General features: G+C 46.3%; 1 protein-coding gene and 1 pseudogene across 3 annotated transcripts; one reads left to right on the top strand and one right to left on the bottom strand.

Moving 5' to 3' along the window:
* Nucleotides 1–148: 148 nt before the first annotated feature.
* On the bottom strand, nucleotides 149–23,140 carry CEP68 (centrosomal protein 68). 3 transcript variants are annotated; one of them, XM_037527497.2, is made up of 8 exons: nucleotides 23,067–23,140; nucleotides 13,258–13,663; nucleotides 12,506–12,583; nucleotides 10,249–11,757; nucleotides 8,549–8,671; nucleotides 5,789–5,885; nucleotides 3,913–4,083; nucleotides 149–3,108 (listed from the first exon to the last, which is right to left on the bottom strand). In XM_037527497.2, the coding sequence occupies exons 2-7, from the start codon at nucleotides 13,618–13,620 to the stop codon at nucleotides 3,932–3,934; spliced, it is 2,322 nt and encodes a 773-aa protein (XP_037383394.1). In that variant the 5' UTR covers nucleotides 13,621–13,663; nucleotides 23,067–23,140; the 3' UTR covers nucleotides 149–3,108; nucleotides 3,913–3,931. The 3 variants fall into 3 exon arrangements, with proteins under 3 accessions (XP_037383394.1, XP_037383395.1, XP_037383396.1); XM_037527498.2 differs by lacking the exon at nucleotides 23,067–23,140 and adding an exon at nucleotides 16,473–16,869; XM_037527499.2 differs by lacking the exon at nucleotides 12,506–12,583.
* Nucleotides 16,776–17,110, top strand: LOC119258563 (60S ribosomal protein L35a-like; annotated as a pseudogene).
* Nucleotides 23,141–27,941: the final 4,801 nt, after the last annotated feature.

Below are 27,941 nucleotides of genomic sequence, written 5' to 3'. Positions count from 1 at the left end.
GCTGACACTGGCATCTGATGGTGACAGAAGTCAAAGATTGTTTCCTTGGGATTGAAGGTATAGCAGCCAAAACATTTTTTTCTTATGGGCTTGGGGTGTGGCTGTTGGCAACACATTTTATGGTGGCATCTTTAATTCAATGATAAAATTTAAACAAAAAACAAGCCAAAAATTATAGGTTTCTTTATTTTCACTAAACAGGCAATTGAAATACATGGTACAAAAATAAGTGGTAAGATTATTGTAAAATGAAATGGACAGAATATTAAACTTAATTTTCCATCTATGAGAATTTCACAATAAAAATCATAGTTTACTTTGTATTATAGACGTGCTTGTTGGATCTATTCATCCTCACATAAGGCAACTGGAAAATTCCTGAAGTTACTAACTTGGGTGAAATTTTTCAATGCTTTAAAAAGGGGTAAAGCATTCAGAAAACTATTTTCTAAAGAGATGACAACAAATGTTAGACAATGTGATGCCATGCACTTCAGTTTTAAACAGCAAGTTGTTCAAACGCTCAGCTTATTCTTGGTGAGTGAGCAGAAGACATTAAACATATTTACATATTTCACTTTGGAAATTCTAGTCTTCTTTTCCCCATAACAGTTAAGACAGTCAAACTTGGACTTTAACCACAAGATAGTTCAGCATGCTTCACTATTTGCTTTTATGAATATGCTAATACATGGAGTTTCGAGGAAAAAAAAAAATTCCCATTTCTACCCCCATTTCAAAGTACAAACATTTCAAGCCACTATGGGTCTTACTAATCAATTAAATTTAATAAAGTGATCATTTATATATTTTCAGTGTAAGCTGAAACTAGCTTACATAAATGAAGAGTGTTCTGTGCCTAAGCAGTCACAATATCTGGAAAATCCTTGCAGAATGATAACCATTCTGGTCTGAGCAGTAACTTTCTATCTGACTTTAGATAAAATTTCCCTTAGCATACATGTTGCCATTGCAGCAAACCTTCCTTTATGTTCCCATTTAAGTCTATATTGACATTGTCTCCTGTTTGCAGATGAGCTCAGACATGGAGCTACAACAAGAATTCAGGTCTCGAATCTGCCAATCCAGCTTTTAGTACTGCCATTACCCTGTGGACTTAAGTTCTACTAATTTAAAGGAACTACTAGGAAATTTTACAACAGGTAAAGTTGGGATTTCAAAACCACTGTTGTGTCTGTAAGCCATTATTGTCCTTAGGCTGATGTTAACCATAGTGCTAGGCTATTTGAAACTAACCCAGGCACACTTACTTTCCTCATGGAAATGCTGCTGGTGACTGCTTCTTAGGCAGAAAAGAATTTCAGCTTGAGTTTTAAGGGCTATCTTAAACTCTTAAAGCACTGCTGAATACTAAATTAACACCGGTGTTGATATTTTCCAGTGACATTCACAGCCAGGTCCAGAGTTAGCACCTTTCAGTTGTATTTTATTTCAAAGGAGATGAACGAAAGTAACTCAGATAATCTCTAAGAATAATTTCTTAGGAGACAAGGTACTCCCAAATAAAATATTCCACAAAAATTCCTGTCAGTTTAAGGTAACTGCAATTATTAACCACATCAAAGAGGTGAAATATATCAATTTAAGAACCGGTAACACTAGACATTATTTGCCCTTTTAACCAATTCTAGGCTCTTAAGGATAGTATACATATTTATTAGAAGGTTGTTGCATCTTTTAAAAATCTCACTATGTATGAAACCAAGGTTAATACGGAGTTGGCAAAATCACAGTAAGACTTCTGTTGATGAGGTGGATGAGATGGTATAAAGATTATGTGGCTCAGACCATGAAACTAAAACCTTCTTTTAAACAAGTAATTTTGTATTAAAGTTTTGTTTTAAGGGAAGGGAGTAAGTCTGCACATTGGGATGATGTTCCAGTGTCACCTCTTTGAGTTCAAGATGACTTGTTCATTTCTTTATAAAAGATTTTCTTTCTTAAGCACCCTCCTCAAATGAGAATCTGACCAGAATCTGAAAAGATCTATATTATCTTACCTACAAGTGTGAAGAAGTCTTTCCTTTAACTCCTTAGTCCACTGTAATACTAAAGATGGGGAGGGAGTAGAGAATGTGCTTTCCTCCTTCCAAGCTCATGCATGGCCCAGTAGAACTTTGAAGTGCTGTTTTAGTCATTTGCATCCGTGATAAGCAACCATCTTCCTTGACCTTTGTTTACTCTTCCGAGGATGAGTATGAATGAAAGATATTTGAGCACACGAATGCTCAATGACAGTTCTCCAAATCCCTGCCAGTTTCTTTTTTTAAGATAGTAGTTTATGTAGGCAGATGGTGTCCTAAGGCTCTGAAGATGACAAGATATCCTAACAGCCCAAAACAATTACAGAGTTCAGAACATGCTCTTACATTTAGAGGTTTAAAAATCTCTTAAATCTTCAGCAAGAGATTTATAAACTTAAGCTTCATATTATGAAAACACCCAAAGTTCCAGGCCAACCACTGACTCTCTTTCAGTCTCTTGGATCCTGCACTTGCCTGAGAATGCCAAGTAAAGGTTTCTCCTGCTACCTCAAAGTTAGAACATTCCTTTTGGTATGATTTGGTAGGTTACTTTTTGGGTCTGGGGACACTATTACCATTATATGAAATTTTTTTCTGCATTCCATTATCCAAAAAACAACCTGCCTCCTCATAGCTGAATAAGAACTATCTATTTCCTGACAGCAGTGGAGATCTGTATTTGGTACCTTCTTTCTCATACTAGCCTTCTTTAAATGACCTATGCAGATGGACTAGTTTGGGAGAGCTGTCTGCTCTTTTTACTAGCTAAAAGGGGAGAAAAGACCTGTCAGTCTCATTGGCATTTTATCAAAACTGCAAAACCACATGTTCTTTGAAGAGAAGCACCAAAAGGAAGACCTTAGTTTGGAAGGATCATTTTAAATAAAAATAGTAATTCAATAGCCCCTACTCAAGGGAATAGAAAGACACTTTAAATCTAATACATTTTAGAGTTAAATTTCCCCCTTGATTTCAGTGTTAAATGGCTCTTACAAGGACTTCCTGAAAGTTTCCCACCAACCAGGTTAGGGTTGGACAGTTATACCTCTGTCTGAGAAGATGCCTGAAAGAGAAAGAGAAGTATGTGTTACAGGCAGAAGCTGCAATGGAAGAATCAACAACAGCAACCACCTGCATTCATTTTACAACTACACTGATTGTGATGCAAACACAGGGACTCCCTGCTTTTGTATAGCTGGACTTTGTATCCTTTGTCATCTTTCGTCTACAGTTAACTCCCTCTAAAAAATCCTAGTTAAAGCACTACATTAGTTGAGGGAAAGGAATTTTCGGAGAAAGCACGGTTCACCTGTGGAATCAAAAAAATATTGGGCTCCTCTTTCCTGTCATTCCATTTTGACTTTCCTCAGAGATCAAAGGAGTCTTCTAAGTCTCCAAGGCATATTGCCCCATCTAGCTACCTAGCCATTTGGTTTTCTGTTGGCACTTGGTGCTGTCAAGATGAAATCCCAAATAAGTTGGGTGAGGAGCCCGCTGAGCAAAGTAGCTTGGTGATGTCTTTGCACTGCAGTATGCATGTGCAGAAACAAAATGTAGGGGCTTTTGCTGCTATTATCCTTGGGTGCAGGGGTGGTGGTATTGGGAAGTCTTGCAGTGAGCCTTCATTACCACAGGAAGACACCACCCCCCCCACGCACACACCGCACTGTCATCCTGTCAATGACAGCAACTACTATCTTAATGTTTCTCAGTACCAGGGGCTTCTCCCAGTATCTTGTTTACTTTAGTAGCTTTTAGCTCAACCAGCTTCTAAAATAACAAGCAACTAATAGAGCAGGAGCTCTACACCATGCTCTAGCACTAGGACCCAAGGATGGATTTTCTTCTCTTGGGTTTTCCTACTTACCAGGCAAAAGCCCTTCACATCAGTGCTCCTGGGTGCCACCGGTGTGTTGTGGGGTAAGGGGACAGCCAGCCAGCAGGTCCAGAGAGGCTAGGATAGAGTCATACAGGCGATCCGCATGGCTCTCGAGCTCACTGGGCTGCTTTGCGATCCTCCCAAGGACATCCTTTAACACTTACAAGTGAGATTCAAAGCAATTAGGCCAAAAAAAACCATGCAAGCATATCTTCCAGAGAACATACAGGGGTGTAGCATTTTACACAAAATAGAAACAGTAGTTTTGGAACATCTGCCTTTTTTAAACAGTGATTCTTTGGGGGTTTCTACCACACTGGAGAATCTATGTTGCTAACTTCTGATTAAAGCTGAGAATTTACTGATTGTCAGTTCGGAATGCAGTGAAAATATGCTTCCACATTCACAGACGAAACCACAGACGTGGTTCTTTGGTGCCTGCTATCATCTGATTTTAAAGATGCACACCAGATCCTGTGGGGCAGATGGCTGAAATGAAACGGAACATGCCAGTATTAGGATGCTGAGTCCTGCTACCACATCCCATCAACTTCTGTTGGCATGTGAATGGATGACCCAGTAATATTTCAGAATGCCAGTGGAACTTTTTTTGAGTCCTAAATAAGCACGCTTGTTTTTTCCCTCTGAAAAATTTTACTTCCTTTGTTAAGCAGAGGCTGCTTTAGTTTCCTGTGCCTTTATCAGCTGTGTTAAAAACTCTCCCTAGTATCCTGCCACAGTTGCAATATCTGTCAGCAGCGGAAGGAAAAGGGGAAGCTGTGTATCTGCAGAGGATGCTGACGGATGGAAAGGAGAAAGCTCAAAGGGTGGCTGTTCTGAGCTCAGCTCCTATGAAGCCCCATCAGTGCGGCGTCATTAGAAGAACAAAGTGCCGTCCTGACAACTCACTAGAGCTGGCAAGGCCCTGCAGAGGGATGAGTCAGTGCAGTAAAGCTAGGTAACTGGGCTGGGTTCCCCCTCCACGTTCACCAGACCTTTGCTCAGTCCTGTGTGTTGCTGGTGGACCTTTTTTTTAAAAAAACACAAAAAACAAAAACTTTCATTTTAGAATGTTATAGAATGGTGGGACCAAGTAGAAAGAAAGCTGGGAACAGGTATGAAATCATCTTTCCCAGTGAGACTTTCATATTTTAACAGACTGCACACATATAGGGGCCTGGTTCAACTTAACGCCAATAGGTTTGATTGATCTGATCCAGTACAAAGGTTTGAACTGCACAGGTCCAGCAAGGGCAATACTGACTGTAAACCTTGCACCCTGTATGCTTAGATGTTTTCTTGAAGCCTGGGATCTTTACATTTTCCTAAACTGGGAACCCATCCTACAAAATGGGCTCAAGCTTAGTTTACACACCACTGCCATCCTGTCCCTTCCCTTCTTTCTTGGGTCTCTCCCTTTAGGACAGACTGCTCTCAAGTCATGAAATGAATTCCTCCCCAAAGCAGGTAACCAGAGGCGTTCAATCTATGCTAAAAAGGGAGGGGACCCCCGAGGTCTCCCCACTATGAATACCATAGCCAAAACAAACAAAACCAGTAAGCTGGATTAAAACCAGCAGTTCCCAGGACACCAGAGAAAGATAAAAACAGAAGCAAGAGTATCATTCTTAGAGGCTGGATGCCTAACTTCTGCCTGGCTTAGCTTTATGACAGTGTTTGTAGGGGCAGTGAAATGAGGACTTGGCACATGATCACGGGCAGCTGGCGGGGGCGGGGGAGGGCAAGTGGGAAGGCTCTTACACTGGCTCCTTACAGTGACAACAGTTGACAATGTGCATCCCGGGACCTGCTAATGAGAGAGACTGAATGCTGGCTTGATTCACCGCCTTAACAAGCATCTCACCTGGGGTATTATCCAACAGGCACTGAAGAAGAATCTCCCCTTTCTGTAAGACACTCTCTGTCAGGGACTCGTGTTCATCTATGTCTTTCTTAAATTGCTTGAAGCACATATGAAAAAGAAAAAAGTTAATAATCATTTTGTAAATTATTCAAAGTGAACCCATGCAGGCTTCATCAGTGGGTGTCAAGTAGTATAATTACTTTCTTCTCATTTTAACCCTCATTCTGTCCTGTGCCTCAACTTCCAGGCTAGTTAGACACAACTATCTTGCTTAATAGAGCTGAGATATGTACTACAAGTTACCCCTCCTAACCTGGAAGATAAACCAGTCTCCAGAATTTCCCAAGTAAATGGCAACAGCTTAACTTCACCCTCTATGAGCCCAAGATTAAAACAGTGTCAATCCTTTTTTCTGTTTACATTTTGACAGAAGAGGGTTTTTTCCCCCCTTGCCTGAGTGGGGTTCAGGAACATTTCGGGGTCAGGGTTTTTCCTCTTTGTGCCACCCTTTACAGGGGTCTTTAAACTCACAGGACTTTGGCATTTCAAAACAGCCTTCTATTCTCATGGACCTGCTGAGAACGACAAGAAATCTGGTAACTGGACCATATTCCTCCATCCATGTCCTTCCTTAATATCCTGCTCAGTGCAAACTACTTGATAACTTAGACCTCATGAAGACTGGGGAAGTTGTCTCCTGAGCTGCTGATTTGTTTTCCACTTGCAGATACTGACCTTGTTTTATGCTTTAGCTGCCAAGAAATGTAAAGTCAAATTCATAACCATCTTTAGGACAGGTATAGAGCTTGGAAATTTACATTTTGAAGTAATAATTTAACTCCTGAACTTAGTATATTCTTGTCTTCAATTTTCCTTTGCCCTAATATGTACGCTTACTTTATTACGCTGCCACAAACCCATTGTGTTAAGATGAAGGTATGAGACAGTCACAGTTAAAATTGTGAACATATTTATGTTAGGTATCTAAGCATTTGAGGTAGCTCCTATCTATGACCCATGTACCATTCATTCTACATGGGGAGGAGTTAACAGTGTGACCCCACTTTGTGACATGGTCATGCGGGAGATACAAGAGCTAGGCTTCACTGACATGCAAGGGTAACTTGCAGCTAAGATCTCTGTTCTATAAAGCCAGATATTTGCTTCTAACTAGTCTGGAAGTTGAGGCACAGGACAGAATGGGGGAACACCATTATTCTACTTGGTACCAACCCAGTGGGGCTGAGGTACCCTGGAGATACCATGAAAGTATTTCTAGCAAGGGCAGTTTTCTTTCCCTTCTGTGGTACTGCCCCAAGCTTCCTGGGGTGGCTGCACAGCTCTGTGTATGCACTCAGGGGCTGCACACACAGGTTTTAACACTTAGCCTTCCTGTCCTCAAGCAAACATGGCAAGGAACTCATGGCAACCTCTCCAGACTGCAGGACTCTGCATTCCCATTAGAGTAAGGCTGCTGGTCCACTGACTGCTGGGATGAGGTCCCTCCTTTAATTTTAGTGGGTCCCAAGTTAGAAAACAAAGGCTCTTCCTCTTGCTGGATATGGTAGCTCTTGAGTTGGCTCAAACCGGGTGGTGCAGTAAAGCTCTGACTCAAGCATGTGTAAATCATGCCCTCTTTTAAAAGATGTGGTCAGGTTAATAAAGTGGCAGAAATGCAAAAACCTGTCCTAGAAAACTTTCTAGACTAGTATTAAGCTTTGATCACAAATGTCATCTCTGCTTCTTCATAAGAGATTAGAAGGACTTGGCCAACCAGACATTCTAGAAGTCAGCCAGGAATACAGCATAATTACATAATATAACATCTGATTCAGAACACTTCTGAAAATGAAGGGGGAGACCTATTAATAATTTTGGAATAGGACAAACTACCCCCCTAAATACACCCCACCAAATCAAGTTAACCAGAACCCAGCACAAAGAGATTTTTAAAATAAAACCTTGGGTCTCCCTGGTGGCCTAGGTGGCCTCACTGCTACCATTGCAGAGGCCCACCATGATGGCCTGAGTTCTATCTCTGGCCAGGGAGCTGACCCACATGGCACAGCAGACCTCTCCTGTCTTATCCGCTGCTCCCCTCAGCAGTGTATTTCAGTAGATCTGCTTGTTCTGCGCCCCATTCTATCTTTGGTGAAACCTCTCACCACCCCCCACCCCAGATCTTTGGCTACACCCCAGTTCTTCTACACAAAAATAAATAAAACCTTAAAAAAAATCGTAATGAAAAACAGGTGAAACTCTTAAAAAACACCGATAAGCAAACTGATATATTTTTGTCTGTTCATGGAGTCAGTACAATTCATTTCAAATTCTTAAATAGTGCTTGTTGTCCAGTAGACCATTCTATGAAGATGTACTCTTCAATTTGGTAGCCACCAGACAAATGTGACTGAATACTTGCAGTGCAGTTAGTGCAACTAAAAAATCTGAATTTCTTAAATTTTACTTAAATAACCGGGTGACAAGTCTAGTGATTGTATTTATCAATCCATGAGAAACTTGCGAATTACTCTTATGTAGTTGTAACTGAAGATAAGTATGTTTTCTCTGAACTCTATTTGGCCTGAGAAGTAACACACAATTTTAGTTTTCAGCATGAAAACTTTGAAAAAGGCCTCTGACTAGATTTTAGATAAAACAGTTGAGCTACAACATAGAACATCAGTTATTTGGGAGTTAACTTTGTAATCAAGTAATTTAGTCATGAGTGAAGTGCCAAAAGCCAGGACCATGTATTACCCGGTAAAGCTGCAGAGAAGACTTGAGACCAGTAAGACTGGACTTGAGTGGAGTCAAGTGGTCGGTAATGTCAGCCACATTATAAAGCCAGAGGATTAGCTCTTCAAGTTGACAGCAAAAAGTCTGTTGGAAAAAGAACACATTACTGCTTGCATGCTCCTTTACATTTTCAAAAGGCTAAAATTTATCCAGGGAATTCTGGGAAGTAGACTGTGCATCTTCCCAGCACTCTCTAGTTTGAGGCCTGAGTCTCGTCTCTTCCCTCTGCTTGTTTCTACCCTATGACTCTCGACCTCTGCCAGGACAATACGAAGAGCCCCATTTTGGTTCTTTCTCTCCTTAACAGGAGAGAAAACATATTTTTGATGTAAAATCAAAAGCACCAGCTGAGAAAAACCACCCCTGCTCATGGGACTAGAGCAACTAAGGGACAGAAGGAAAAGCTCAGAGGCATGCCTGCCACAGAAACTAACTCGTGGGTCAGCACCACTATAAAGTTGCTCCTGGAAAAACCATGGACATAAAATAAATGTCCATTATAGTGACTAACCTAAACCAGCTGCTTGTCCATTCCACGAGCCAGAGTTAGGCCCCACCCTAGGAAGGCTGTGTATACAAGAACTGGGGTACAGGCCAGAGGTGCAGGTTGTGAGAGGATTCACCAGAGACAGAGTGGGGAACAGAACAAGCAGGCAGACTGAAATACACTGCTGAGGGGAGCAGCGGGCAAGGCAGGAGAGGTGTGCTGGGCCATATGGGTAGCTCCCTGGCTGGCCGGGAATTGAACTCATGCTGCAGAGGCTGTGAATAGCTTCAGTTTTTTTAACCCTTTGCGCCATCAGGGAGGCCTGCAATCTTTTATGACAAAGGAGGGCACATGCTAACATCTGCTTATCGTCTCCGTAAGACAAAATAACCTGCAGGGAATCAGGGTGTAGGTGAAAGCATTCCTGGAATGCCAGATCTGTGGTGCTGGCTCACAGACACAGCCCTCTGGCTGGGTGGATGCGGTGTCTGCGTACTCACCTGGGAGGCAGGCACGGGGACTCTCTGAGTATGAGGGGAATCCTATTCCTCAACCACCTTGTGTCAGTCCTCAAAATGGATTATTTCATGTAATCCACACAACACCCCAAAGAGGCATGGCTCCATGTTTCACAAATAAGCACATGCAGAGACTGAGCCAAAACTCCAAAGACAACATCTGACTCTGAATACAATATGCCTGAAACTGACTACATAATTCCAGAGTATTAAGTCTCCAGATATTTGCAGGTGACAGACAAGAGTAGGCTTGGTGGCCAAGAGGTCTAGGAAATGGCACATCCACTACTCCAGGTGCTATAGTTACAGCACTTTATCAAACTGTAGCTCTAAGGAATCCCATTGTTAGAAAGCCACTTACCTCTGTTAAGCCCTTAAAAGCCTCCAAGCACAGCCCTTTTGTAAGAGCACCTCTTAATCCTCAAGGTCAAAGCCTTGGGAAGCAGCCTGGGATAGTGGTTGAAAGTTCTCAATCTCTAGCCCTTACAAACTGTGGGTGGGCGGGTTACCTATCCTTTAGCTGCCTTTTTCTCCAAATGAGTGTACTCCTGATTGGGTAGAAATGTGAGGGTCAAACAAGATACAGTACAGTGCCTGACACATAAAAAGTGCTTGATATCACTAAGTTAGCGGCAAAGCCTCAAATGTTGTTTTACCTTCACACACTGCACGAGAGATTCTTTCCCCTGCTCTCTTCCAGCACCTGGTTCCGAGAATGCCTGCTGGCCTGACACAGCTGGCAAGGAGGAGCGTGTTCTCAGCGGTCTAGAGGAAATCCCCAGGGCCTGACTGTTCACTTGACTCCCATCCACTGCCGAGTCCCCTGCATGGACTAAAGAGTGTGGCAAAGGGGGATTCTGGTTGTCAGGGTCCCTGGACACTCTGAGTGTTGCCCCAGGGCGAAGCTGGCTTTGATTGGAGTCCGATGGGAGGGAAGCTGGCCCATCACTGTCTGATATATCCGGGGAGCTCTGCCCTTCAGCAGCCCCAGAGGGAAGGGTCACTGAGGTAGGAATGGAACCTAGATATGAAATCAAACTAGAAACTTGCGTGAGTCGTGTGGGCAGGGCAAGATACTCCTCATCACTTTCCATCTCTTCTTCTGATTTCCATCCAGATTTTGTGCAGACAGAGGGCCGGACACACTGGCTGGCCCCTTTCTCTCTTCCTGGTCTGGATGACAGCCACCCTCTGTTCCATTTCCTCAGCTGAGGAGAGCCCACCTCAAGGTGCTTGTCCATAGGCAGCCAGTCTTTCACACCCCTCAGGGCTGGCTCTCTGCTCTCCCAAGAGGTGTCCCTACTGTCTGAGGCTCTGGGGGTAGAGGCAAGCTGTCCAGAAGATGCCAAGACCCTGCCGCCCTGCTTCTGAGATACTCTTGAGGGCCACTGCTTAAGACCCGGCTCTCTAGGTGCAGAGAATGGCAGAGTAGTAGCCTCTGCTGGTGGGCAACTGTGGGAGACATTACTGGGTGACTTTAGGGTGCTTGCTGGGGAGACAGAGAAGCTATCTAGGTCCACACCTGAGTCCTGAAGGACAGGATCAGTGAGCACGTGGCTGTTAAGGTGCTTTGGGAGCTGAGGCCTGGGCCTCAGTGGGTAAGTATAGTCCAGCAGGTCTTCGTACTCTTTGTTTGGGTTCCAGAGGGGGGAGTGGCGGTCAGGAGAAGGGGGCAGGGAATCTGGCAGAACACAGGCCCAGTACTCAGCCTGGAAGGAGAGGTGCCTCCTGCCCAACCCTGGAACATCATCCTTAGAGGACACAGGCTGTGGTGACCACTGGAGCGGAGGCCCTGGTCCCACCACCGAGGGAGCCGACTGGGGAACAACCAACTCTGAGGAGGAGGAGACCTTGGCAAAGGAGCAACCTTGAGGTTCCGCCTGCCCTTGGTGACACTGGAGACTGCTGCCCGGGGATGAGGCAGAGATGCTGCAGCTGGAAAACTGAGGTGCAGCGACACCTGGGCTCACCACAGACCTCCACCTCGATGTGAAAGGGAAACAAGAGATGCAAGCCTGTTGGCTGAGATCAAGCACTTGTGGCGACTCTACTGGGGATGGGTCATCTTCTATATCAGCATCATGTCCTGGGCTAAGAGCTGTAGCTCTGGGAACAGCAAGAGTCTGAGGTAGCTCTTCTGAAGCAGAAGTCCTGGTCTCTTCCATCTGCAATGATTAGAAAAAGCACTCAGATGAAAAAAGACAAGCAAAATTTCTTTTTTGGGATGACAAGTTTTCTTTGGAGGCCCGGATGGTAATCAGGAGAGTTCCTGAACTGAAATCAAGAATCAGACAGAGACTATGCTGCTAGTGACCAGTTCTGGCTCAGCCAGCTTCCTTGCTGCCCTCAGTCCTTTAAAAAGTTCTTCATCCACAGACACGTAATTAGTGAGTTAGCAGAATCAGTTATGCTGAGGCTGGAACACATTCCTAGCCTCTGAGAAGGGGGTTCTGGGCAGATAAAATCTCAGTCAATCTGATGCTGACAGGAGATACATCCAAACCCAGCAGGCAAGCAACCCGCCAGGCCTTAACGCTGCTTAGCTCACATGCCAGTGGTTATGGGAATACTGACAAAATAAGCCATCATTGCAGCCTCTGCACTTTGAATTTTTAACCTGCCTGATTAAGAACTCAACCCAGGGGGCAGTGGGTGGTGGTAGTGTGGGTGGGTGGGAAGAGGGCAGGAGCATAGGGGTTGGGCACAGATTTTGGGACCAGACAGACCTCACTCCAACCCTCTCTTCCAGGTGTGACTCTGAATTTCAATTCCCTCATCTGTAAAATGGGAAGAGTAGCAGAACCATTTCCCCAGGACACAAGGCACACGGTGAGAGCACCAGGTCCATACACAGGAAACAACCTATCTGGGTGTGTGCTTGGTTGCCACTGCCTCCCAGAGCCTCAGACTCACCAGTGCCCTGAGGCTCCCATTGACCCTGGCTCCCAGGCAGGTGGGCCAGCCTCGTTCTCTCCCAGTCATGCTCAAAGCCTGCACAGAATGAGTGGCGGGGAGAGCATGCAGTCAGGGCCAGGGTGACACTGAGGAGATCAAAACCGTTCCCATGAAAGGTCTCAGCAAGCAGAACACAACAGAATGTCACGACTGGGAGGGAGAGATCATTCAGGTCACCTTTCCAATTATACTGCAGGCCTGATTTTGTGATTTGCTTGAGGTCACATGCCAGGCAGGACTCTGTTTCATGTAACTCCTACTAGGCAAAGCTGCTTTGCAGTCTGGGAGGCCCAGGAAAATCCCCTTGCCCAGAAACAGAGCTGCCCACCAAGGGTCTGCCAGGTTTCCTAGAGTCCACAGTCCTGGATCTTCCCCAAATCTCCTCAGGGTCCCTCTGGAGCCTTTAAATCACCAACAGGACATGACTCCCCTGTCTGAGCTCCCCTTGCTAATTCTCTGGCTCATAGCCACAGTTCCGTACTCCTCAAAAGGTCAACTGTCACACTGTTGAGCAGGAGATGCTATGGACAGAGCCCCTGCCAGACCCAAGGCCCAATTTTCCAGGTGAACCTGCAGAAAAGAAATCACACCCAGGCTCCCCCAGCTAGCACAGTGACCAGGGAAACATGAAGGGTGGTGATAAAATGCTGGAACACACTCCTACAGGACAGCTCAGGCACATATACAAGCCCATTTGTTCCTGTACCTACCTGGTTTCCCACACAGTGCGGGTCTGCAGTCCCCATGCCAGTAGGAGGAAGCAGGCAACCAAGAGCAGGCTTAGACCCACCAGCTACTGGTTCCTTGCAGAAGTTTTCACCCTGTGGCTGGCAGGCTCCATAGGGGCCTCCAAGGCCGGCCCCACTGCAGGAGGCAGGTACATGTGGCTCCTCTGCCCCCCACGCAGGGAAGGCAGGCCCTCCCTCAGCTTCCAGGCGGGGCAGCTGCTCCCTGCTCACAGGGTCTGGGGTGTCCACCTCCTGCTCCTCGCAGCTCCAGCTCCCGTAGGATGGGGCCTTTGTGTCCTTGGACGCTTCCACCGCCACCTCTACCTTTTCTTCCCCCAGGGCCATTAAGATGACCCTAGATCAGGGCCCTCCTGAAATTTTCAGTCTCCTATAAAACAAGAAAGAGAGAAAGATCAATTTTCTTGCCTGTGCCTCCAGGAAACCTTGTTTTTAATGAATAAGACAAACATTGGGAGTGGGGAACAAAAGAAACAAATGGTGGCTATTTCCTCAGAGGAAAAAAATAGAAGCCAGTCTTTCCCTGGTCCCAAACCCTTCCAAAGGAGATGCAGAAACACACCACATTGGGGCCTCCCTGGTGGCGCAGCGGTTGAGCGCTGGGCTGTGAAGGTGCCCACAGCCTCTGCAGTGCCGGTTCGATCCCCAGCCGCCAGGGAGGGTCCCACATGGCCCGCAGACCTCTCCTGCCGCACCTGCTGCTCCCCTCAGCAGTGTACTTTGTCAGTCTGCCTGTTCTGCTCCCCGCTCTGGCTCTGGTGAATTCTCTCACCCTCCCATGCTTCTGACTGTACCCAGTGCTTGTATAAATAAATAAATAAATCTTAAAAAAACAAAACAAAACAAAACACCATATTGTCCTGTTTTTAAGTGGCTGGTACCAACCCCAGCAGTAGGCACCCAGGAGGGTCAAATGCAGCGCCAAATAGGAGTCAAGGTATGGTCCTGCTTAAGTCACTACCCCTTTGGCCTAACCCCTATTCCTGGCCTACCACTCCCCCTATCCCCCCAAAAAAACCCACAGCCCTGCAACCCATCCCACTCTGCTCTAGGGAACATAGGCCCAAGACTCTGCTGAGCCCAGGATATTACCCCAGTGCCTGGTGAAGGAAGACCCTCTCACAGACACCACCCCAAGAGATGGAGCAGGTGGGTGCTACTCATTCCAACAATGGCCCTGACTCTTAAAGAAAGAGATTCAGTTACTCTCTTTGTGGCAGCTGGGATTATGCTTAACTTGATAACCAAGAGGAATCATGGAAATTCAGCTGGGTAACAACGGTAAGGGTCATGTAACATGTGCATGTGGCAGTGAGAGTCAGGTAGCTGGCACACAGGCTCGAAAGAACCAGGGTGAACACTCAGGGAGGGAAGAAGAAATACTCAGGATCTGGATCTGAAAATGAGATCATTCTATTAAGTTTCAGGGACATGGGGGGATCCACCCCCTCAGCCTAAGTGTGCAGGCCAGGGAGCACAGGTGTATGGGGCTGCAAGAGGACAACTTGGAAGTGCAAGCAAAGGAACGCCAGCCAGGAGTGCACATGGCCAACCTCAAAGCTTAAACCTGGGCAGGACTAGCCTTGATTCCTCAGAGACCAGGAGGCAGAGTGGTGTGGCAAGAGAAGGTGCTGTGTTGGGAGGGAAGCCCGAGAAGGTACAGGAGGCCATCAATGTGGCTCATCAGCTTGGCTCACATGTTGGGAAATACAACTAGGTGAGAGTATGAATCCTGAAACTGGTGTACAGAAAACTGGAAGGTTCTCTCCTGCTCCAAGCCAACCGAGAAGAACATACACCACACACATTTGCATAACCACCATGTGGGGCAAGCGTTCATCAGAAAGCCATGTTTTAGACAGGTAATATGCCAAAAAATTCACTGTGGTTGAAGTATCCCTGCATGCGTGGCCCACTCCTCACTAAAATGAGCCTGGTGAACCAAGGGTCACCTACTGCCAGCAGTGTTATGGGTGTGTGTGACACATCAGTGTTCATAGGTCACCTGACAAGTAACAGGAGTCCACCAGAGGGAGAAAAAGCAATCAGTTTTTCATATAAACCAAGTAAAATATTTACTACTAGATATTCCCACTTAAGAGGTAAGGGATCTTACTGATTATGTGTATGTCTTTCATGCCGTGACAGAGACTAGCACAAGCATTTCTCATCGCTCTTTTACATAAAGTAGTAAACTGTACAGCACACATTGTTCAGAACCTTGCTTTTCTTTCTTTTTTTTAAAACAAAATATAGTTTTCTCTTACTTTTTTTAATCACTGCCCAGTACTGTGTTCCATTATAAGGATGCTTTCTAGTTTATTCCACCAGTTCCTTATCAGTGGGTATTTGGGGACAGTTTCACATTTTTTACTACCACAAACAATGCTGAGCTGAGCACACACATCACTTAAATGCATGCACACTCTGTCACAACTGTGGGGGTGCACAGCAGAGGCACCCACACATTACTTCTGCCACATGACCAAGTGACACCCCCCAGGGTGGCATCAGTGTACACTCCCACTAGCAGCACAGGAGAGTTCCAGTGGGAGGCAGGCCCTCTTATCCTCACATTTCACAGAGGGGCGACCAAGGCTCAGGAAGATTCAAATCTGGGCCTGTGGGACTCCAGAACGCAAGCTGATATGAGCCAATTAGCGAATGAGTTACAAACAGAAAGCACCTAAGAGAAGATAGTGGTAGAGGGACAAAGAGGTATGACCAAGTCCTGCTGAGACAAATTTTCATGGAGCCACATCCTTTTGGCACATGGAGAAACATTACAGGCTATTGTGTTTCCAAAACTATGAGAATAAGCTCAGCCATGGGCTAGATAAATTAGGGTCAAGGCTGAATCTAGCCCTGTGTCCCCAATTTGTAATTCTTGTACCATTCTGGAAAACCGAATGGCCAGAGTAGGGCTCTTCCTTCCCCTAAAGGGTGTGGTTTACAGGGAGCGGGAAATAAGATGCTGCTGAGGCAACAGAGGGCGCAAACAAATGAGCTGTGTATTTGTATTGATGATGTATTTTAATTTGTTTAGTCTGCATTTCATTATTCAAAAAAGAAGGTATTCATTTATCTTGGGGGGTGGTGGTAAGTGGTGAGCTAGAATTATAAGCTATTCACATTTATGACGATATACCTCTAGGCAACTTTCAAGTATACACACAAACCTGATCTAGGTTAACAGTGTTGCCAGAGACCTTTCAGCAACCACGAAGGAGGTCTGAGATTCTGTCATTTGCACAGAAGGGGTACTACTGAAAAAAGGGAGAAGAGGTGGTTATTTTCTCATGCTGAGTAAGCAGTCCCTTCATAATCTTAGTTATAAATCTGCCTCAAAAAATCATGTACTTTTCTCTGTGTTACACAAACTTATTACAAGAATTAAGACAGATGAATGTGAAAGTCTTCAAATAAGTCCTGAGGAGTGAAATTTCTGTTGCTGCTGTTTAGGTGCAAACAACTAAGGCCTGATGGGGCCAGGACTCCTAAAATATGGCTCTGGAAGGCTGTGGCCCAAGGACATTTTTGCTGGCTGCAAGCATTTTTGCTGTCTCCAGAACCAGAGAGAGCAAGCAGTTCTTTTTGAAACTAAAGGTGTTTTTGCTCAAGATGAAACAAATTCTAACAAGGTAGGTGTGCTTACGAGAGAGAAAGAACAGCACAGCGACTCCTGGCGGCCGAACGAATAAAACTAGCGTCATCTGAGGAAGTCAGTGACTTGGTTCATGCCAAATTTTGAAGCAATCTTCCTGCTAACATCATTGGACACAGAATTCATGTGATACTGTACCCCTCAAGGATTTAAACTTATTGAAAAACCAATAAAAGTGAATTTTTTCTGTTGTAAAAAAAAAAAAAGGAAATAATTCCATGAGAGTCGATTCCAAAATATATGTGAGACACTACAGAATACCAAAAAAGCAAGATATCAATTAAGAAATAATTCAGGAAAACTCCTTCCAATAACAACTGCTGAAAGTAAACCACTTTTAAAACAGCAGTCAAGCTGTTTTAAATGAATGATGAAGAAAACATTGTCATAGTGAATGCACCTGTTTGACATTCGTAGGGTTCAACTCTGCATTTGACAGGTGAGCCTCTCCAACACTGCACAAAGGTCCAATCCTCATTTCCAGATTCTAGATTTTACACATCACTCTTTCTGACTCTGGTGGGGAAAGGGTGGATATAGGGAATTCTCCTTGGACCCCTCCAAACAAAGAGCTTACATTTGGTCACAGCATCCAATGGACTGATTGCTCAGACTATGAAAATGAATGGCTATGTTGAATAACCAACGCAGTCTCCTGGGTCAGCAGCTTTAAACAACCTGCCACTCTTATGTTGGACCTCCCTGCTCTCAGATTACACATTTTACAGTGTTCCTGGAAGCCAACAGCTCCCTGGTGGGTAGAGGACTCAGAGCACAGATAATGCACAATGAATTCAACCCATTTATCTGAGAAAGTCTGCACGCGTGAGAACCACCCTGTCCTTGGCCAAACCAAGAGACAAGTCATATAAGCTTTGGGATATTCAAGAGACTACCTGGACTTTACTATTAAAATTTTCCATTTGTTTTCAGGGCCTGTGGATGCCTTATGACCTGATGGGTATAATTAGGAGTGATGAAGGCTTGACTTACTCTTGCCCTACAGCAAAAATATGCCCCCGTATTACGGATGTGGTAATACTAACTCCTAAGCCTGGACATGTGATCCTTCTTGGCATCTGCAGCACCACCCTCGCGCAGTCCCACCACAGCTGCCAGGGTTCCTTCCACTCCCTCCTCTCCAAGATGGGAGAAAGGACTGGGAATTGGGGGGGGGGCGGGGAGGCAGAGGGAACAGGGGGAGGAGATGTTCCTATCTTAACCAATTTATTCAAATACACAAATGATTCAACTAGTCACTCCTCTGACCCCAAAAGGACTTCCCTCCAGACTCTTTAAATAAGAGCACCCGAAACAATCTGATTTATACCAATGGTGCCTGGGACACTCTATTCTGACATGGCCAATCACTGTACCCAGTGCACAGAGAGCCACTGGTACCAGACACATAGGGCAGGTGCTGCTGACAGAGCAAGCCTTGACAGTTCAGAGGCCAAAGCCTTGGAATTCCTTGTTTTCACAGGAGGCCACAGGTCTAAGTGGTAAAAGCCATGTGCACCCAGGGGCAGAATCTGGTCAGAGAATCAGACAAAATGGCTCTCAGTGGTACTCTTTCTCAAAGAGTATCAAACTGCCCACAAGCAAAGGGGGATGGGGTGGGGTAGGGCCAAAGACTGTCAGGCTGGGGGAACTAAGTTTATGGAGAATAGAGCTTAAAGGCAGCAGCCAATTCAGGCATGGGAGGCAGGGTGAAAGGGGGTATAGATGTATGGGGGGTGGCAACAAAAGGGGTACTCACAAGACCAGAGGCCTGCCTCAAAGCAGAGATAGGGTGCCAAGAATGCTGTGGCTGGAGGCTAGAGACTCAGAGGCCAATGCCCAAGAGCAACTGATCTTCCACCTGTTCCTTCCCTGGCTACAGGAGGCCCCAGAGCCCCTTAGTCCTCCACATTGGCCCTGACTTTTCAGTTGGGACAGGTCACCTTGAGTGCTGTGTCTCCCTCCTCTGCAGGTGAAAGCAAAATGAAAAAGAAATAGGTTCAAAGCTACAGGGGTGTATAATCACATGTTTCAGGCTTGGTAATAGGCTGATGTCACTCCCAGGTTCCTTGGATACAGCAGTCGCTCTCCTTTCCCTGCCACAACTGCTTCCCTAAGTTTTGCTTAGGGTCACAGAAGTCCCACAGGGCCCTAGGAGGAGCCACTGTGTCCCTCCATATCAACACGGTGGGAGGGCTGAGGCAGGGTCTCATGGCAAGGCTAGTCTTCTAACTCATGGTGACAAGTTTTCAGGTGGCCTGCAGAGATGCAACTGCCACATCTACAAGGAGCTTAGCCAAGCTTCCAGCCACCTCCTGCCCTCAGCCCCAACTTATCCAGTTTCCTCTGCAGTCAGCAAAGCAGCCCCATCCAACAAAGCTCAAAGTATGAGGATGCTGAGGACTGAACACGTCAATCAATTGTACCCTGTATTCTCACCAAAGAGCAAAGTAGAAAAACAGCTCTCCGGGAACAAAAATTGCTTTCACTGTTTGAGGTCACGTGGTTGTGGTTCCACAAGTCCTTGCTTTTACTGTTCTGGCAATTTTCTGTGAGGCTATCAGGCTATACATGTAAGACCAGTAAGAACCTGATTTCTTCTAGAGATACTATTAGGAATGTCATTCACTAAACCAAAGCATCCTTCTTGGAGGACCCATGGGAAAATAATTCTCTGGAATCAGTAATAGAAAGTTATTCCACTGGTTTTTTTTACTACCTTTAAGGTGATGGCAAAACCAACAAAAATTTTCCTCTCTGCTTTGGTTGCAAGGAAGCTCAGGCTAAAATCTGCAATCTTACCAAAGTAAAAAAAGGTACACGAGAGGCTTACCATGTGTACTAATCATGCTCTTGACTTCCTCTTCTCTTTAAGTCTATCTATGCTAATTGTTTTATTAGAAATTTTGTTAAACCAGAGTTATCTTGGAAAGATTTCTCAAATCATTTTTTTAATTAAACTTCCTGATTTTCTTACATCATTCATTTTTGTATAATATTTGATTTCTCCCCTCAAGTGTAGTCCCCACATAATTCCCATTACCATATCAATAATGAAAGGTCACCAAATTCCCTTGTGCTCTTCCCTTCCCTGTTTTGATCCCACTCCCTCCCCTGCTGTATGCCTCAGATCTATAGTTAGCCTTAAATCATTTTTTGGAACCAAACAGAGAAATTGTTAAGACTAGAATAAGACAAATTTTCAAAAGCTCAGAAATCTAAGAATTTACCTCAATACCATAGGAAAACAAAAGTTGTTTACCAGTACTTTTTCTAAAAAGCAAACACAGATACTTATGTTAGTACCCATCTACTCAACATGTGCTACAAGCAGCAGCACTGTATCACCTTAGAGCTTTCTGGAAATGCAGATTCTCAGGCCCTGCCCCAGAACCCTGGAATTAGAATCTGCATTTTACCAAGTGCTTATCAGTCACTGGGAGAGCACTATGTTTCAGAAACACCAGGCTAATCAGGAAGCCTGTTTCAGTACCCTGGGAAAAAAAAACAACTATACAGCTTTACAGCCTCTCATTGAGTGCCCATCTTTAAGCCAGGCACATAGAAGCAAAGTTATGGCCTTTGTCCTGAAGGCCATTGCAACAGGACACTACAAAGAGCTCACACTTTGCAGCAGGTTTTTAATGGCTAATTATAGAACAAGCAGTACTACTCCCTTGAAGGGATTTGTTGTGGCTACACTAAAAGCAGCAGCAGAGGCCAGAATCCCGTGATAGTTATAAGTAAGAAGAGCAAAGGAACTTGTTTTGGAGACTCCAAATAATATAAGAGAAACCAACATGCTTAGGGGACCTACAGTTGAAAGGGACTATACATCTTAGCCTGTTTACTGTGACCAGAAAATGGTACAGGAAAACCTGGAAGTGAGGCAATATCCCGTAGGGGTTCTATCTGCCACCTGTAGGTCTGGCAACCAGGTCAAAAGCCAATAGGAGGACTTCTTTTTACAATGTTTGTGAACAACTCTAAAGACGGATATTTCTTCAGGAAAACAGATTTAAGATATAAGGAGAGAAAAGCCACCCAAAGTTCACCTACACAAGCTCTGCCTCTCTAGCAGAACCAACCATCTCGATTTTTTTGTCAGCCATATCAACCCCATGTGCTTCATTCCTCTACTCTTACATGACGATTTCAAGTAACAGTCCATAGTAAGAGTGCACTAATCACTACTACATTACCTGCCTATACTGATGTCTGACACTTAATCTCTAGGGGGTGCCCAGGCTCTAAATGCATAAAGTTAATCTCTTACTTTTACTGTGTGTGGAGAGTGAATCAGGAATGGCTAAGGGTTTATTAAATATAGGAACAGATAAAAACCAAAAGGGAGGGAGACTCAAACAGGCCCAGTACCACACAAATATTTAATGTTAGTGAATCTGTTCAAGTATCTTTTTATTTTTATTCTAACAATTGTTTATAGCTACTGAAATATTTTTTCAGGAATTATGCTAAGCACTTTTTTTTTTAAAGATTTATTTATTTATGCATGCAAGAACTGGAGTACAGGCCAGAATTGGGAGTGTGTGTGAGAGGATTCACCATAGATAAAGTGGGGAACAGAACAGACAGACTGACTGAAATACATTGCTGAGGGGAACAGCAGGTGAGACAGGAGAGGTCTGTTGTGCCATGTGGGTAGCTCCCTGGCTGGCAGGGGATCAAACTCATGCTGCAGAGGCTGTGGACAGCTTCACAGTGCTGTGTTGTTAACCCCTTGCATCACCAGGGAGGCCCTGCAAAGCACTTTAAATTAACATTTTAATGCTCAGAACCAATGGAATAGTTACTGCTCTAACTCCATGTTACAGATGAGGACACTGAAGCACAGAGAAGTTAAATGGCTTCTCTTGAGTTTGTAACATGGCAAAGTTAGTCTGATTTTACTTGAGAGCCAGAACTCAACTGTTTCTCTAACTGTAAGAATAACTAGATCTAGGAGGGAAAATAATCCAAGTTTTTGTTTTGTCAACTTTGGCTACCTTACTCATTTTTGCTTCCTTCAATCAGTGAGTGCCTTCGAAGTTTCAAGCACTGGGCTAGGGACTGTGAAAACCACAACGCATAGTTTGCTACATAAAAACAGATTATTAGTTGGGGGTTTTGGGGAAGGTGCTTTAAAAAGTTTTCTGGAAGTAGAACTGAGTTCTTTGCAGAGTTCCTCAACTGTGGTCTAGAACGGACCCAAGGATGAAAATAGTGACCTCTACTTTTAATCAAATCCTAGGCAGACTGACCCAATACACTCCTGCATTTTAACAACATCCTTCATACGCTAAGTCTAGGAACTATTAGGGTCTCCATGAACGCTGCCTATCTGCGTGCCCTCCCCTCCCCCTGAGTTCCCAGTGAGGTCCAATCTGGCACTGGCAGGTTTCCTCTCATTTTTATTACAAACACTGGAAGGAACCCAACCAAATAATTATGAAGGCCCTGAAACAGGTTTTGAACGTGTACCCCCAGGCTGCCAGGAACTGTTCCAGGGACGACAGCTGGAAAGGGTGGCCCTTCTAGGCAAAAAGACATCTTGCTCTCTCCCTCCTCGGCACCCGGGGGCTGCTGCACTCAAAGCGACAAAAAGCCTCTCTGGTTTCCATCTTTCAGGTGGGAATGACTCCGAATTGGCGACAGGATCTCTGGACTGGCGCGATGAGGGCCGGCGCGAGCCCCTCACTGTCGGGGCACCGAGGTTCCGCCGAGGACCCGGGGTGAACACGGCAGGCCGGCGGCGGGGGCGCTCCCCGGGGGCCCGGGAGAGGCACAGCTGCTCGGGCCGCGGGATGCGTGACGCGCTCCCCGGGCCGGGCCTCGCGGCGCCCAGGAGCCTCCAACCGCTGCTCCCCGCCTCCGCGCCCCCGCTCCCAGGCCGCGACCCGCACCCGCCACTCGGCCTGTAAGATGGAGCAAGGCTCGAGCGCCCCAGCCCCAGGACGCCGTCGTGCCCCCTCCGGCGGGGGACGCGAGGCCCCGCCGCCCGCGCCGCCCCGGCCCGCAGCCCGGAGCCCTCAGCCAAGGGGGGCCGGCGCGCGCGGGCGGCGCCGCTCCAGCCGGCGCCACGAACTCCCGCCACCACGCCTGGGCCTACCGTGTCGCGAACGCCTCGAGCGCGTCGACCCGGCCGGTGCGGCGCCCGCGTTCCCGACAGCCCCACGCGGCGGCCCCGGCGGGGGTCCAGAGCGGCGGCCCCGAGCGGCGACCGCGGCCTCCACTGCCCGCCCCAAGCGCTCGGGGCGGGGCCCAGCGCCGGCCACGCCCCTCGGGGCCGCCACGCCCCCGCACGAGGGCGTCGTCAGGGTGACATGGCCAATCCCAGTTCTTAGTCCAGTGGCTCGACCTATAGTTGACCCGAGCCTGCAAGGAGAGCCCACCCCCTGAGCTGTCTTGACCAATGGGAGGCGAATCCTCGCCAGCGCTGTCCCCGCCTTCCGCGCACCGCTGGGGTTACCCCGTTGCGGGCGAGCGGGGTCGTGCCGGGGCGCGTCGTCCCAGGGCTGCGCGGAGGCGTAGCGGCCGGGGGTTGGTCGGTACTGGGGGGCGCTCTTTTTCTGCGTGTCGATCGCACCCTGAATCATAAATTCATCCTGCTCTGTGTGCGCGGCAGTGCTCAGGCCTGCCGCCGCTGCGGGGGGCGGGCCGCAGTCTCTGCATTTGCATTCGCGTGTAAACAGACGGGGCGCGAGGCCGGGACCGACTTGGCGCAGCGTTTCCCGCGCGTCCGAGGGCCGGGTCCCCGGGCTGGTGGCTGGGACTACCGCAGGGGTTAGGTGGAATTTAAGCAGCTTCTGAAAGGCTGTGAGGCGTGTGTGTGACACTGGAGCCTGCGCTTTCCGTGCCATTTCCCAGCTCTGGTGTGATAGTTGGCATTCACTCAGTGTTCAAGTTTTAGGTAGGACTGAAACAGAAATGATGCGGTGAAAAGGACATCGCTCTCTTCCTGTCCCACCCTCTAGACCCTCTAGATTACACAACCTGTTTTCTTACATTCCAAGGAAAAAAGAAAAATTCTAAGAAGGCATCGAAATTGCTGGCCACCAAACAAGCTGACGCCAACCTGAATCTCCCCAAATTCTCCAAATGCCTGCGCCACAAGAATAGACATAGTAAGTCTTGCCCACTTCCCCCCTTCTGCCTTGTAAGTCTGCATAAATGCCTCTGCCAAATAGCAGGGCAGTGGTCTTTCAGATATGAGTCAGCTGTCCCCCACAATCGACGTACTTTCCTTCTCAAATTCTGTTTCCTTTTGCTGGCGAAGGAAAACCAAGACTGGCTTTCAACGTCAGGGCCTTTGACTTGTCCTCTGTCATGTACCTGCGTTATAGCTGACAGTAGGCAAGGAGAGTTCTGTTTTCTACTGGACCTGTTTACTTCTAGTGTGGGAGTAGGGGACCAATCTCTTTCCAAGATTTAGACTTGGGGACTTCTTTTACATTAGAATATTGAGATGCTGGGTGGCCAAAAGGAACTCCACTGTAGTCCATCTGCTCGGCCACCCAATGCAATCATCAAAAACACACTCAACTCCCGAAAGGACAGGCCAAATTCTCATCAGTTATTGTATATGGCCGTAAGTCCAACATCTATAGAAAATGGTCCATTCTTCCTCCAAGGTTCGTCATCATCTTATTCCAAAGTTGCACTGTGTAGACTAATTTCTAAAGTTAATCATCAACATACTTTAAATATGGATAATACCAAGAGTTTGTTATTTTTTAACACCATTGCATTGTGAGTACTTTTTTTTTTCCCTCGGAAAAAACTGGGTGTAGGCCAGAGGTGTGGAGGCAGTGAGAGGATTCACCAGAGACAGATCTGGCAGATTCACTGAAATATACTGCTACGGGGAGGTTTGGATACCATATGTGGGTTAGCTCCCTGGCCGAGGTTCAAATTTAGGCGGTGCTGGTGATAGCGCTGAGACTTAACCCCTAGGCCACCAGGGAGGCCCTAGGCCAAGAGTTTAATAACAGATTTTGAAAAACATTTATTAAACCACTGAGGGGCCTCCCTGGTGGCGCAAGGGGTTAAGACACTTCACTATGAAGCTATTCGCAGCCACTGCAGCATGAGTTCAATCCCTGGCCAGGGAGTTACCCACATGGTGCAGCAGATTTCTTCTGACTTTCCCGCTGCTCCCCTCAGCAGTGTATTTCAGTAGATCTCCTGTTCTGCTCCCCACTCTGTCTCTGGTGAATCCTCTCATCCCCCTCCCACCCCACACCTCTGGCCTGTACCCTAGTTCTTTTATGCATAAATAATAAATAAATCTTTTTTTTTTTTAAAGCAAGAGACATAAAGACAAAGAGCCAATACACGTATCCTCAGTGTTCTTATCCAGGGTACTTGCAGCTCAATCTGGACATGAGCGTGTGGGTTTCCCCATATCAACAAGTGATTCTCAGGTACCAGCAGGGAGTTTGACAATTTAACACAATTCTGACACTATCTACTCAGAGATAGCATCAGATTCCATGATGAGAGGGCTCAGCCTCTCAAAAACAACCTGTATTTCAGATACTGGTCACAAGCCTGGGCAGTTACCTGTGCTGTTAACCAACCAGCTGCAGCTTTGAGGTTCCCACAGCCTCCTCCTCAGACTTCTGGGTAAAGAGCCCAGAATTTTACCTTCTGATCAATTGGCTATAAATCAAAGTCCTGTGACCTCCCTCCTCAGGTTCAATTAGTTTGCTAAAATGTCTCACAAAAATCAGGAAACACATTTATTCACTAAATCAATAATTTCTTTCAAAGAATTAATAGAAGGTTAAAGGTTCAGAAACAGCTGGAAGAGATGTGCATAGGGTAAGGTGTGGGGAAAGGACAAGGTGCTTCCACAATCTGTCCAAGCGCGCCGTTCTCTCCAATTCTCCATCTGTTCACCAAATGGAAACTCTCTACAGGCCTTCCTCTGGATTTTTATGAGGGCTTGTAGGGTCAGTGAAAAAACTTTTCTCAGTTTCTCAGGCTGTGTTTTGCTGTGACCTCCAGCACAGGTAGCCTAATAGATAACATGTAACCTGGAGATGTAGTCCACATTTGCAGAAGGCAGGAAATAATATGTAACGTTGGTGTATACTTCATATATGTGAACACATATTTCTTTTAACTAGGCTTAAACTTGGCCCCGTGCTAGCTTTGTCTATAAATCATATAAAAGCTAGTAGTGTTACAGGGCAGGGAGAGGGGCACCCCAGAGCCCCCAAATCTGCCTGCTCTAAATAGGTTCTGCCATCCACCTTATCAAGACAAAACATACCCTAGTGCCTAAGACCTTTCATCGGAAGGAACTTTAATACAATTAGTGTGTAACAGAGAAAAGACAAAGAATATAATTTCCAAATCAAGCACCCAAAGTTACCCATCTCCTTATGGATAAATGCCCAACCAAACAGTGTTGGCACAAAATAAGGCCCAAAAGCCTGTGACAAGTACCTTCCGGCAGAGACCCATAGGAAAGTGTCAAAAACAGCCAGACAAGTCTGGGAGGAAGAGAGCAAAATCAAAATCAAGATAAAAGCTTCCATTGTCGACCTTTCCTCGGGTCTCTCACCCACATCTGTTTCACCAGTCTAAGACCAAAAAGCAAGCGCAGTTTCTTCACATGTCTCTCTGCTCCATGTGCTTCCTTCAGGTCTCCTTCTTGCTCTTTGTAAGGGCAGGACAGGACACAGTGCAGGTTTTCTGATCCCATGCAGACTGGGTAAAGGAGGAGTCAGAGTCCTCAGTGGTTTTTTGCAGGTCCTTTATTGGGGTTCACCAGGCATATGGCAGGCAGGGGTGCTGGGGGGCCGGGAGGCTGGCAGGCCTCCCAGCCCCCAGCAAATCCTCACTCTATCCGGGCTCTCTGGAGTTCGTTCTGCTGCTTCTCGGCGTCTCTTTCTGCTTCGGCTTCTACTGCTGCTGCTTCGGCTTCTACTGCTGCTGCTGGCGTTCCCCTGTGACGCCGCCCTTAAAAGCACAGTCTTAGCTCAGCTGAATCCCATCTACCTATGCCCACACCCTATTCCAGGTGCCCGCCATCAGGCATGCATTCAGGACAAGGATCCATCATCTATCCTGATGGCGGAAGGGCAGAAAAGCCTGACATTTTCTTTACCCTACACTCTTCTTCCTTCTTCCTCCTCCAAGTTTCCTCTCCAGGTTCTTTCCTCCCTCCTTAGATCTATCCTTCCTTGGGTGGTGTGGGGAACCTGGAATCTCTCCTTTTCCTGGGGACCACCCTCTTACAGTAGGTCTCCTACAGGGGGGCACTTGCTGATCACTTATGGGGTACCGGGCCACTACCGCAGCTGGAGCCTCTGTGGGGGCAGGGGAGCTGCCGCTGCTGGACACTTCTGCCTTTGCTATGTGTGTGTCTCCTGTTGCTGTAATAAAGGCTTGTTTCTGGGCCCCGCATTTGGGCTTCGTGACCTACTTTCTCATCTGCCGCCATCAAGATCCAGGCAAAACTGTAGCTGAGACCTAACAGGGCTTCATTACATAGGAATGGGTAACTCATTGGCCATTGAATTTGATCTTTATCCCCTTTTCCTCCCCAGAGGGAGCAAAGGTACCCTTTGGGAAAAGTAGACTCACTATTATTAACCTTACATAAATGCACAGGACACTGATGGCCACAGAGCTTCCCAAAGTAGGATATATTTTTAATAGGAATGTGGGATTTCCCCCTCTCACCTCCTCAAGAGGGTAGCTGACTCTGTTTACTTTCCTCAGAGGAGGTCTGTGGCCAACTGAAAGAAGTTGCCTGCAAAATACTTCCTTTCCTGGCTTTGTTTTCAAAAGTCTGGGGTGATTTAGTGTCCTGGTGGGAGAGGAGACAGGAAGTAGCTTTGAGGAAGCAGATCTGGGAGGATTTCCCCCCAGTTAAAAGATTTCCTCAGGCATGGTGTAAGGTAAGTAGTCTAGTTAAAAAATAATTATAATAAATCAAAAAACAAAATTAATAGGCAACTATTAATCAGAG

This window comes from Talpa occidentalis, unplaced genomic scaffold, assembly GCF_014898055.3.
Source record: "Talpa occidentalis isolate TD23 unplaced genomic scaffold, MPIMG_talOcc4v2.1 talOcc4.5, whole genome shotgun sequence".
In the NCBI taxonomy this organism is placed as follows: Eukaryota; Metazoa; Chordata; class Mammalia; order Eulipotyphla; family Talpidae; genus Talpa; species Talpa occidentalis.
This window is presented reverse-complemented; position numbering and strand designations above follow the sequence as displayed.

Excerpts from the sequence above, each read along its gene's own strand:
- CEP68 (XM_037527497.2), bottom strand. The coding sequence starts at position 13,620 with ATGGCCCTGGGGGAAGAAAAGGTAGAGGTGGCGGTGGAAGCGTCCAAG. Across the intron at positions 12,584-13,257 it reads CGCACTGTGTGGGAAACCAG|GCTTTGAGCATGACTGGGAG; the intron begins GTAGGTACAGGA and ends CATTCTGTGCAG. Across the intron at positions 4,084-5,788 it reads CCTGTTGGATAATACCCCAG|TGTTAAAGGATGTCCTTGGG; the intron begins GTGAGATGCTTG and ends CTCACTTGTAAG.